Source organism: Microtus oregoni, unplaced genomic scaffold (genome assembly GCF_018167655.1).
Source record: "Microtus oregoni isolate MIOR12 unplaced genomic scaffold, Mior012 000015F_ref0000493, whole genome shotgun sequence".
NCBI classification, from domain to species: Eukaryota; Metazoa; Chordata; class Mammalia; order Rodentia; family Cricetidae; genus Microtus; species Microtus oregoni.
The window spans coordinates 40,142,116-40,154,879 of record NW_024543074.1 but is presented as its reverse complement, the minus strand read 5'-3'; the positions used below and the strand labels follow the sequence as shown (position 1 = coordinate 40,154,879).

The window sequence follows — 12,764 nt, the reverse complement described above, 5'->3', positions numbered from 1 at the left end:
CCCAGCACTTGACGTTTGTCCCTCAGAAATGTTGGGGCCCCTCACTGGTCAATAAGACCGCCCCAGCTTGGTGAGGTCGACTTTCTGGTTCTTGGCCTTGCTCTCATCTTTCTTATAATATGGCTATCAGGACAGACCTCTGAAAGCACAAATTCCCTTTCAGTGAGCATGCCAACCCTCATGAAGAACACATAGGTCAGCAGAGGATTCCTGAGTCTGAAGGGAAGGGATGGCTCAGAAGGAAGTTGAGTCTATGTCCTCTAGCCCAATCCACGTCACTCCGAGCTTCTTTAAAGCCAGGTGATGACCACCACTCAGATAAATGGAGATCTATTTTTAACAACAACAACAACAACAACAACAGTGTTTCTTTTTGGCTGAATTACACCTCAAATTATTGACAACAAGACTGACCACTCCAAGGAGCTGTCAGGTAGAGACGCTCCCACCGGTGTCACGGTAGACTTCTAGGGCTGTTCTCTATTCTGAGGATAGAGGCAGGAAGCTTATCTTTGGGCCCCACCACGAACTTCTCAGTTATATTGAACTGGAGATCAGCTGACTGTATGATAACTGGAGCTTGGATTCAGGTGCTTTGTGAGGTGAGGAGGGCAGAGAGGATAACAGCCACCTTTGCCCCAGGACATCAGGAGACCAGGTAGTCAGTTCCCTCGGAGCCACAGAGAATCTCCATATCACAGGGAGACAAGTGTGGTATGAGTTGGGGCCACATGTGGGAACCATGTCAACAAAATCTGTTTGATCTGGAGCTAAGGCCCCCCTCCCCCACTGTCTCTGAGAAGGACACCTTTATTTAGTTTCAAAGTAAATGACAAGTTTACATTTCAACAACTTGGGCCACCAGAAGGGGAAGGCTCTGTGTCTGCCTGCATAAAGGCACATGTGTGCGTGTGTATATGTGTTATATGTCTTCATGTGTGACACACTCTAGTTATAGGCAAACATCCACACGAAACACCTGGGAGTGAGCCTAGCACCCGCATCCCTGAGAGGTGACAGCAATGCTCACACACAGTACAGTAGAGCACACAGCAAGGCTGACAAAGCCAGACTTCTCAGTGTGCAAGACAAGCGTTCACACCTGAGCCTTTTCACGTCTTGCTGAGGGAAAGGGAGCAAGGCGGAAGTGAGGGGTTTTGAGGTGACTAGCTCCCATATGCCTTCCATGGGCAGATTATTCACAAACACAGCCTCGGGGTGGGCCACCATGTGAAGAGGTACTAAGCCTTGGTCCCAGGATGCAGCCCGAGCTCCAGACTGCCCCTCTTGGAAGGAGATTCTGGTCAAAGGCTCCCAGAGCAGGCTTCCTGTGCTCTGCGTATCTTGTGGCTGCACACTGCATCTGACTGCTAAGTCACTTTGCCTTGAGCTTTTATCTGGTGCCCAGTCTATAAATAAACCCTGCCTTGGCAGCCAGGGTCCCTCCCAGTGAGCCTTGGCTGTACTCATTCTTGGGATAAATACTTGACTGACCAGAGCTCTTGAGTTGGAATTCTAGGACCATTAAAATGGAAGAATCTAAAACATTCTTTTCAAACCTCTTGGGCACCCACTCTACTTGGCTCATGCAGGCAGGACATTGAGAACAGGATGTGGAAAGTGTTGGTGCCAGGACGAGTATGTAACTTTACAGCAGCAATGCTTCCTCAGGCTTCCTTGGAGAGCTGGCTTCCCCTGCAGAGGAGGGAGAGCCTCCAGCTCTTCCTAAAAACATCACTTATATCCTAGCAGTGAGAGTGGGGGATGTTTCTGACTCTGCTGCCTGATTTTGGGACCTATTCCTCCTGCCAGAGTGCCTCATCCAACTTTGGAGGAGGAGTGGGTGCCTTGCCTCGTCTTCCTGCAGCTTGAGATACCATGGCTGGCTGATAGCCATGGGATGCCCGCCTGTACCTGAAGAGAAACAGTGGAGGAGGAGTGGATGGGGCAGGGAGGCGGGGAGGAGAAGGCACTGGTAGGAAGGAAGGTGGGGAACTGGGAAGAGGGGAGGGAGGGAAAGCTTTGGTTAGGATGCAAAAACAAGAGAAAAATCACATATATACGTAAGACTGGGATGGGAAAGCAGGACACAACTCTACTTTTTTCCTTCTCCTTCCTTCCTTCCTTCCTTCCTTCTTTTTCTTTTTCTTTTTTTCTCCACAAGGTTCTTCTGTATCGCCCTGGCTGCCCTGAAACACACTCTGTAGACCAGGCTGGCCTTGAACTCACAGAGATCTGCCCGCCTCTGCCTCCTGAGTGCAGGGGCTGGAGCTACTGTTCTCGCTGAGTGTCCACATCTCACAACCGCCCGTAACTCCAGTTCCAGGATCTTTGGCTGATCTCTGAGGCTCATGTATGCATGTGGCGCACATACATACACTTAGGCACACAAACGGAAGCCAAAGATGGGGATGGAGGAGACAGGGGAAGCCCAGAAACAGTGAGTGGGCGAAACTGAGAGTTAGGGCCAGTGAAAGGCAGTGGAGCAGCCCAGGGAGCATGAACTGCGCTGACAATTGCATAGGCCTCGCCCAGCCACTATGTCTTGTCCTGCTTAACAGCAATGCAGGAAAACCAGCCCACTCCCCTCCGCCTGGGTACATCAGTGGTCTAGGGCATGCCCCTGAGCAAAGATGTTGCCCAGGAAGTGGGCATATACATATAGAAGAAAGTGATTTTTTTTGTTGTTGTTGAAATCATCCTGAACTGGGAAAAACTCATGGGCAGAAGGAGACCAATTAAAGGTGACATGGGGCCACATGCCTTGATCCTGTCTAGATGACAGGATCGGAGCAGGTCAGAGAAGTTTCCTTGTAGGTGCAACTTCTGGACCTGGGCTGAGTGGGGTTGGAGGTAACAAGCAAACAAGCGAGCAGGGACAGCAGCCTCCAGCAGCATTTGAAGGGCCCACAGTCCTAGAGGACCAGGCTCACTGTGACTCAACATAATGCTGTCATCTGAGCAAGAGGGGGCTCCAGAGAAGGAGGCTCATGGGTCACACCAGGAGGCTCTGACTGCAGTTTGGATGTCACTGTTCCTGGGCAGACTTCCCAGCCTCAAGCCTGGCCATCTGACAGAACCCCGCCCCTTCCTGAAGAAGAATGTGGAGGCTGTGTAGCTGAATCCAGTAAACCAACCCGTTTCTGGGAACTGAAACTGAAAGCAGCTCTGGCAGGGGCCCCTCCTCCGGGGTGGGGGGGATGGGGGCAGGCTGGGCTCAAGCCTACAAGTGAGGAGTTGAAGCAAGGTCCAGAGTGGAGCAGGGTCTGAGAGGAAACCCAGGAGCTCAGGCTGCCCTCCAGCTGCTACAGCTCCTGTACTCGCTCTTCCCGGAAAGTCCCCTCACCTCTGTTCTCTCCCTCCTGAACTGGATTCCAGTTTTCTAAGGCTTCTGAGCAGGTAGGTGAGAGACTGCTAAGCGCAGCTTGGGCTATAGACTGCTTAGGGCAGGCTGTCTGGGATCTGGTTATCCTCTTAGGGATCCTGAGCAGCAGGCACCAGCCCTGACTGTCTTCAGGAGCACACAGATCCTGGTGTTTTGGCTGAGTCGAGTCCTTCCAACCCACCAGCCTTTCCTTACTGGTCTGTCCCCGGCTTTGGGTCTTCTGAAGGGACCTAGTTCAGAGAAAGCAGGTGGGGGTTTCCTCACATTCAGTCAGCCACTCTTGATGTTCCCTTTGGGGCCAGAGTCCAGGATGAGAACTCCCCACAGGCAATATTGGAATGTCCTGGAACTATGTGAAGTGCATGTGGACTTCATGTGGAACTCCCAGGGACTAGGAGTCCTGGCTTGGAAGGCTAGCTTCTTTAGTGACCTCCTGTCTAACTCAGTTGAGCGTTTTTATCTGTGTTGGAGAAACTGGCTCTTCGCAGGGTGCTGCGTTCATCTTTAACCTTTCAGAGGAGAAAACCGCAAAATACAGTTTGACAGAACCCAGTGATACAGACCAACGTGCAGCCACATAAACTGTGTATGTGACCTTCTCATGCAGGTGTGAGAGTGTGTTGCTTGTGTGTGTATGCATGTGTGTGAGTGTGCGTGTACATGTGAGTGTGCTTGCTAGTGTCTTTCTTTCTTTTCTTCCTTCCTTCCTTTCTCTTTCTTTCTCGCCTTAAATCTTTCTTACAGTTCACAGAGGCTTTTTGTTTATGTATTTACATCTCTAGAAAAAGAATCCCAGGCATTTCCCTCCTGTGTGTTTTTGTCTTGCTTCTTCATGGTTAATGAAGACTAAGGTTGTCACCAAACAGAGAGTTCTGCCGTATTTCTAGGTCTTTGAGTTGTACCTCAAATCTAGGGTTGATCACCCCACACTTGTTCAACCTCCCTGTGAGGCTCCCAACAATTTTCCCAGCTCTGTGATCATCAATGATTTAAAATTTACCGATGGGACTGTGGTCCATCATTATAGTTAGTAACTGAACGATGGCTTAGAGCATGGCCTGATGGTGACCTGGCGTTTGCCTCTCTTCTCAGCCCTGTTGATGCTCTTGAGAGCCTCTGCCAGGACACTCGTGTGCACCGTGGTGTTGGTGTGGAAAGACGGCAGAAGGCTCTCCTTCCTTATTTCTTTTATTTATTTATTTATTTATTTATTTATTTATTTATTATGTATACAACTTTCTGCCTCCATGTATACCCACATGCCAGAGGAGGGCGCCAGATCTCATTACAGATGGTTTGGAACCACCATGTGGTTGCTGGGAATTGAACTCAGGACCTCTGGAAGAGCAGACAGTGCTCTTAACCACTGAGCCATCTCTCCAGCCCCCTCTCCTTCCTTATTTCTAACAATATATTTCTCCATCTGTACTCAGGTGTTGTAATATTATTTTTCTAATAGGTTCTGAAGAAGATTAATGATCTTAAGGCTTGTAAGAGACCCACAAAGTTCAGGCCCATGCACATAGACCTTCATACTGCATAAAACCGAAGGGAGAAGGAAGCACCAGAGGAACACCAGCCCAGAATTCTGAGTGGAGACTAAGAAGCCTTCACCCAGACAGCAGAGAGCTGTAGAGAGAGCATCCCACACATTCGGTCATGATGTGGCTAAACGAGATCTGGAAGGTGGGTAGCATGGCTTGCCCCATGCCAGGTCAGAAAACCGAGACTTCTGAAACTGTCTGGGTTTCAAGGAGCAGGGTGAGCCTTCAAACACAGGTGGGGGTTCTTAGTCAACCCCGTTCACACAGAGGGCAGGTCCAGACCCAAGGACTGTGTAAGGAGCAGCAGCAGGAAGTGTTTTGGGAGCAGAACTGGACCCATCCCAGGAGGGGAACAAAGGGAGGAAGCATCCCAGGAAAGGATTGAGAGGAGGGGTCATCCAAGGAAAGAATGGTGGGAGTGGGGGTGGGGTGGGCGGTGGGAGGCCACACCAGGAGAGAACTGTATGGGGCCACCACAAGGAACTAACCAACAGAAGCTGGACCCTGGAAGGGGTCCTACAATTGATGTGGAACGATAGGTCTTATGGGGCAGACACCAGGCACTTCAGTGTAGAGACAGGTCAAGTGCTCAGTTGCTTCATGGGAACCCAAGGGGTGGGTCTGGCTGGGAGTAATTCATGGTGCTGATATACACTGTGTGGATTAAAGAGATGGTCTTGAGTTTTCAAGTTTTTGTTTGTTTGTTTGTTTGCTTGCTTGCTTATTTAATTTTGAGAGAGGGCTTCCTCTGTGTGTATTGGAACTCACTCTGCAGGCCAGGTTGGCCTGGAACCCGGAGAGCTACCTGCTTCTCCTGGAATGAAGGGCATTTACCACTACATCTGACTGAGTTCCGAAGTTTTTAAATGGTGGAGATATGTAACGGCGTAAATGAATGCAGACAGAGTGTAAAAATATATATATAGCTTTAATGTAGAAATAGACTTACAGAACCACCGTTCCCGCGGAGACCAGGAAAGCAGAAGCAAGCGCTTGGAGCTTGCTCGCCAAATTTATAGGCAGACATTAGCCCGAGGCGAACACGCCCCCTAAGGGGCGGGACTTATCCCTACAGAGATACACACAGAAAGGGTTAGATTTTCCCTTCCTTCCTTCCTTCCTTCCTTCCTTCCTTCCTTCCTTCCTTCCCTCCTTTCCCCCCGTCTCTTTGAGACAGGATCTCATGTAGTCCAGGCTAGTTTCAAATTTAATGTGTAGGTGAGGATGCCCTTACTTTCTTATTCTTCTGCCTCCAACTTCTAAGTGCTGGGAATAGAAGTGTATGACACCACGCCCAGTGACAGTTTACTATGACACTAGGGATTCACCTATTGAAAACTTTCAAGGGCCTGCCATAAAAGTTTTCACTCAGGGTTAAAAAAGAGATGCCACAATAGGGGTAGGCACTAAAGTCTGAAGACTTTAGGACAAGAATCTTCTCACACATGTTCTTTCTATTCTTGTGTTCTTTATTCTTCTCTCTTGGTTCTTCTGCCTCTACCCTAATTCTTCTGTCCTAATCGTTAATAATTTCTTTGCTTTAATTCTCTATCTCAATTCTAATTCCAATTCTCTGTTACAAATCTCTATTCCAATTTATTCTTGTTCTAATTACTTTACATTCCTCCTCCTCCTCCTCCTCCTCCATCTTATTTCTTTTCAATCTATTTCTTCCACCATAACAAATTCCCAAGTTGCTAATTCATTTGCAACTTGTTAGTAATAGTAAAGCAACAAGGAAAGTTCTCGGGAACACAGGCATTCTTTGAAGATGCTTAGCAAAACTTATCAGCTAGTTTGTAGCCGACTACAGCTGCAGCTGTGAGGAGGTTCCCACCGTCTCTTAAAGGGGCCGCTACAGGTTAAAAGGGAGAAAACTAAACCATTGAGAGGTCTAAGGAAAAGGCAAATAATACATTTCTTTTTTTTTAGTAATACATTTCTTAAGGGTGATTTATAATATCTGGACATGGTTAGTCAGTTAGGTGCTATTGGTCTCTTGAAGGACTAAGAACAAGGAGAGACACCTGCAATACTGCCCTAATTCATCATAAATCCTCTGAAGTCTTAGGTCCTACAAGGGCAGATGCCAGCAATTTTGTAAGTAAAATCTGTGAAAGTTCCGTGTGTGACCTGTCCAGAAGGACACATGTCTGGTCTGGCCAACTTTCTCTTTCAGTAAGGCTAATGATAGCGAACAGGCTTCTACATTTCTCACCGTAATGTGGAGAATATAGTATAGAGAGAAGTAATCTTTTCGACCATCCACAAATGTGTGTGCCCGTATATTGAGATGTTATCATGAGATTACATGTACACATTACATGAAAATGCATAGTAATGGCGAGCTATCATAGCTGTTATTATACACGCAAAATTACAGCTGAAAGCAGCAGTTTCAGAGTCAGTGGTCCTGCTGGTTTTGCCAGGCAGGCTTCCTCCATCTGAGAATGATTTCTCGGGTGGGTCAACACCTGAATTATCACCGCTATAAGCTGTAGTTCCGTCATGGCCCACAATAGCTCATGATAAATGCTCCTGACATCACCCCAGGGATGCATGCTTGCTAGGCAGGTACTCTCATCAACTGATAACACCCCAGCCTCTTGGGTTTAATTTTTTTTTTAAATATTGGTGGTGATGTACAAAGAAGGGCTTTGATGTCCAAGCAACCTGTCTTTTTGATTTTCTTTTAAAGGAAATAAGAGGTAGTTTATTCTGGAGCCATTTTGACTTATCATGACCCAGGAAGAGAGATTTAGGTCACCTCACATTCATGTTCTAATATGAAAACTTCATGAAGTTTTTATAGATTTACACAACAACAACAACAAAAAGCCAGAAATTAAGGTAATCTTAAAATACATTGCTGGGTACATCAGAGTGGCGGTTATAGCAAAATGGGGGAAGCTTTTATTTTGGCCCAAGATGCCATCTGATCATGTTCTGTTGTTGTTGTTGTTGTTTTGGTTTATGGTTTTTCAAGACAGGGTTTCTCTGTGTAACAGCCTCTTGGAACTAGCTCTGTAAACCAGGCTGGCCTCGAAATCACAGAGATCCATGTGCCTTTGCCTCCCAAGTGCTGGGGTTAAAGGCATGCATCACCACTGCCTCGCAGCCATCTGATCATTTTAATAGAGTTTTTCTTTTCTTAAGGACATAAGGGATAGTTTGTTCTGCAGCTATTTTGATCATGTCCTTGGAACACAGATTTATGTGTTTCTCCAAATTCCATGATTCAACAATCCCCGCTAGTAGTGGGGTTGTGAAGATGGCCCATCCCCCAGAAACAATGTGGGGAGCCGTGATCTTGACTACAACCCACAAGGTCACCCCAGCCAATTCTCACTACAACCCTGGTTCACAAATGCTTCAATCTCATGATAAGGATTCAGTCAGCTCCCGTTTGCAGAATAGTCTGAATTTTTGTACCAATGTCAACACACAGGGACACAAAAATTTACTGCTTATTAAGAATCAGTAGGTTGGGACTGGAGAGATGGCTAGGCAGTTAAGCACACTGGCAGCTTAACTATTCCCGGCACCCACATTGTGGCTCAAAACTGTACTCCCCTCTCAGAAGATCTGAAAGCCTCTTCCACTTTCTGAGGACAGGAGGCACACACATAGTATACAGACATACATGCAAGCAAAGCAAGCATACATACAAATAAATCTAAAAATCAAATAAACAAAAGACCGAATCATTGGGTTATTTGGGAAGTTTGGTTTGTCCTGTCTGCTGAAGTTGATGGGTTACTGGTGTTTACTGTGAAGGTAGTTACAGATGAATGGTATCAAAATTTTCATAGTGTGATTAGAAATAGTTAAATTCTTTGGGCTGGGGAAACGATCCAGTCAGTAGAGTGCATAGGGCCGTGAGTTCAGCCCCCAGAACCCACATGAACAAAGCTGGGCATAGACACATGTCTTAATCCCAGTACTTGGGAAGCAGAGGCAGGTGGATGTCTGTGAGTTCAAGGTCAGCCTGGTCTGCAGAGTGAGTTCCAGGATATTCAGGGCTACATAGTGAGACCCTGTTCAGAGAAAAACCAAAAGCAACACAAGACAACCCCAAAACCTAGGTATGACAAAATAGGTTTGCAACCCCACTGCCGGGGAGTAGAGACAGGCAGATCTCTGGGACTCATTGCCCCCGCAATCTAACCTCATCAATGAACCACAGGTTCAGTGAGAGGCCAGCTGAACAGACAAGGGCTGGAGAGAAGACTTGGTGGTCAAGAGCACCGGCTACTCTTCCAGAAGGGCAGGGTACGATCCTCAGCACCCATGTGGCAGTTCACAAACATCTGTAGCTCCACTTCCAGGAAAGCCAGCAGCTTTCTGGCCTCCCAAGTGTCAGGCACATGTGGTGCACATACACACACAGGCAAAACACCCATACACATAAAACTAAATAATTAAAAACAAGGTGACTAGTCTCCTTAGGAATAACACCTTGACCTACACGCACACACATGCACATGTGTGCGCATGCAACACATACAAACACAAAATCCATCTTTCTTTTGAAGACAGGGTCTTACTATGTAGTCCTGGTTGACCTGGAACACACTGTGTAGGTCAGACTGGCCTGAAACTCATAGAAATTCACCTGCTTCTGCCTCCTGAGAGCTGGGATTAAAGGCGTGCGCCACCACCACCCCCAGTGAATATCTGACTCGTGAAGAGAAGCAGAGTGGATGACTGGCTGTGGAAAGCTGGCTTCTGCAGTGCTCAGACCTGCCCACCCATTTTCCCACTGAAGGACCCAGCTGACATTCTGCAGCTTGGGCTCAAAAGTCCGCAGGGCAGCTATAAGGTAGGCATGGGGAAGGGCCATGCCGCTGCAGGAGAGCCCATCCCAGAGGAGGTACCACACTCTGTTCCAGGGAGTTGCTATGCTGTCTCCGCTGGCAGATATGACTCCCATAACTGGGGTATGTGACTTCTGTGGATTCCTGTGTCATCCAGTGTCTTCTTGTCTTCTGCAGGCTGTCACACTTTTCATAAACATGGCAAAATCCCTCATCAGTCCATCGTCTAAATCCATCACTGCGAATGAGTCATTCTGTACCAACCAGATCCTCAGATCTCAAGAAGTCAATAAGAAAATTGGTGAGGCTGTGAAGGAGGGGAACTTGCTGAAACTGATCTTTGTGGTTAATGATATAATGAAGAGTATGTCTAGACACCCAATAAGAATTGCTGTAACTGGGGACTCCGGCAATGGCATGTCATCCTTCATCAATGCTCTTAGGGAGATTGGACATGAGGAAGAGGATTCAGCTCCCACTGGGGTGGTGAGGACCACACAGAAACCAGCCCTATACTCCTCCTCCAAGTTTCCCAATGTGGATCTGTGGGACCTGCCTGGCACAGGGGTCACATCCCTGAGCATGGAGAACTACCTGGAGGAGATGGACTTCAGCAAATGTGACCTGATCATCATCATTGCTTCTGAGCAGTTCAGTTCGAATCATGTGAAGCTGGCCAAAGCCATGCAGAGCATGAGAAGGAGGTTCTATGTCGTCTGGACAAAGCTGGACAGGGACCTCAGCACAAGTGCCCTCCCAGAACCCCAGCTACGGCAGAACATCCAAAAGAACATCCAGGAAAACCTCCAGAAGGAGGGAGTGGAGGAGCCCCCCATATTCCTAGTATCCAACTTTAGTCCTGATTCTCTCGATTTCACTAAGCTTAGAGACAAACTGAGAATAGACCTCTCCAACATCAGGTATGCAGATTCCTTAGAGACTCTTTCTGGAATCTGTGACAGGAGCATCAGCGAGAAGGCATTGTCCCTGAAGAATAGCATGCTCATAAGACCCCAGGAGACAGTCGTGAGCCGCATGTGTGATACTGCTGACCTCCAGGAGAGTTTTGAAAACTACCAGAAGCTCTTTGGTGTGGATGATGGGTCCCTTCAGCAGGTGGCTCAGAGAACAGGGACACTGCAGATGGGCTGCATGGCCATGAAGTTCCAGGAGTTGCACACGAAGGACTGGAGGCTGAGACTCATGATGAGTTTTCCTCTGCGCATGTTCCTCAAGTGTCTTGAAATCTCGTGGTGGTATGGCTTGTGGAACTTTTTCACCCGTCGCTTAAGACTCTGGAGACAGAGCCTCATCATTGAAATAGTTGCTCACAATGCCAAGACTGTCTGGAGGAGTGTCCTAAAGGATAATACCCACCTTACTGAAGTCATTTGAGGAGGGTCTAACTAAACCTCAAGTGAAATTCAGAAGCTTCAGGGTCTTCTTTTTGATTACGGCCCTAGCTATTTTCTAGAAATGAAGAACAATAGCAACATGTTGTAATAAGTCTTAATATCGTTAGAGGAGGTAAGAAAATTGCTCATCTTTCCACAGGCAACTCTAATACCCCGTTACTTGGAAGAATAAGTGTCTGCCAAGATCATCAGCCACACTTTCCTAGCTCAGCACTTAGCACTGATGCTTCCAGTTTCATTTTCCTGCACGTGTCCATCAAATGGTGTTCCTCCTAAACCATTAAAGTTGTCTTTGTCAATATTGTTTCATTCTTATCTGTATCTTTCCCTAGATACCCCAGTGGTGACTCAACTGGCCCAAGATGCTCTTATAGACTTGGAGGGTGGAGAGGGAGGTGGAAACAGTCCCTGCAAATCTACTGTGTGTTGGGGCTGTGTGTGCACATGGGAATGCATGTGTGTGGTTGCATGCACACCACAACATGTGAAGTTTGTCTTCACTTTCTACCTTATAGGTTCTGGAGACCTATAGGTTCAGAGATCCATCAGCCTCTGCCTCCCAAATGCTGTGATTTAAAGGTGTGTGCCATATGCTCAGCCTGGCTAACTCTTCTTATTAACTGAAGTATGTCAACCCAGGATACAGTTTTTGTGCTTAAAAACTCATCCTGAGAGAGGCTCCTGGGAGATGGTAAAGACATGGGTGTCTAGCAATAAGGACACTTCATACAACTGGCTTCAGTTAGTTTTGGCAGTCCTGGATGATGGGCCATAATTACTGTGGAAATGTTATTTGTGAGGAGAGGCAAAAAATTTAAAACAATGGGAAAAAGCAAAAGGACTTGAGACTTCCCAAGATCAAATTCTTGGTGAAGGCACTTATGCTGATGCACAGGCTCAAGCTCTTTACCATGAACAAATCTTGTCTCTGTGCCACAAAGCAGCCTTAAATGCTTGGGACAGAATTCAAGAACTAAGAAAATGAATTGAATCATATACCAGGGTTAAATTGGGCCAGAGAGAACCCTTTAGTCTTTCTTTCTTTCTTTCTTTCTTTTTTACAAAGATTAACTAAAGCTGTACAAATAGGAGTAACAGACCCAGATTCTAGGCAAGTACTTATTGAATCTCTGGTTTTGAAAATGCCAACTTAGAATGCAAAAGATACTTGGGCTTTTAGAGGTTAGATTAACACCAATGGATCAATGGATCCTGCACACAATGAACATTGAGACATTTGACTATTATATTGAATCTTGGGTAGGAGAAGCAATTTCCAAATGTATGAAGAAACATCAAAATGCCAAATGTTTTCTACATTCTTTTTTGTTGTTCTTGTTGTTGTTTTTTTTATTTTTTTATTTTTTTATTTTTTTATTTAAATTTATTTATTTATTAAGGATTTCTGCCTCGTCCCCGCAACCGCTTCCCATTTCCCTCCCCCTCCCCCGATCAAGTCCCCCTCCCTCATCTGCTCGAAGAGCAATCAGGGTTCCCTGACCTGTGGGAAGCCCAAGGACTGCCCACCTCTATCCAGGTCTCGTAAGGTGAGCATCCAAACTGCCTAGGCTCCCACAAAACCAGTACGTGCAGTAGGATCAAA

At 46.8% G+C, this 12,764-nt stretch overlaps 1 protein-coding gene and 1 pseudogene across 1 annotated transcript; one reads left to right on the top strand and one right to left on the bottom strand.

Moving 5' to 3' along the window:
- The first annotated feature begins 3,217 nt into the window (after nt 1-3,217).
- LOC121456489 (immunity-related GTPase family M protein 1-like) lies at nt 3,218-11,460 on the top strand. Its single transcript, XM_041664681.1, has 3 exons — nt 3,218-3,399; nt 4,845-5,071; nt 9,924-11,460. The coding sequence occupies exons 2-3, from the start codon at nt 5,045-5,047 to the stop codon at nt 11,139-11,141; spliced, it is 1,245 nt and encodes a 414-aa protein (XP_041520615.1). The 5' UTR covers nt 3,218-3,399; nt 4,845-5,044; the 3' UTR covers nt 11,142-11,460.
- Nucleotides 4,164-4,926, bottom strand: LOC121456360 (annotated as a pseudogene).
- Nucleotides 11,461-12,764: the final 1,304 nt, after the last annotated feature.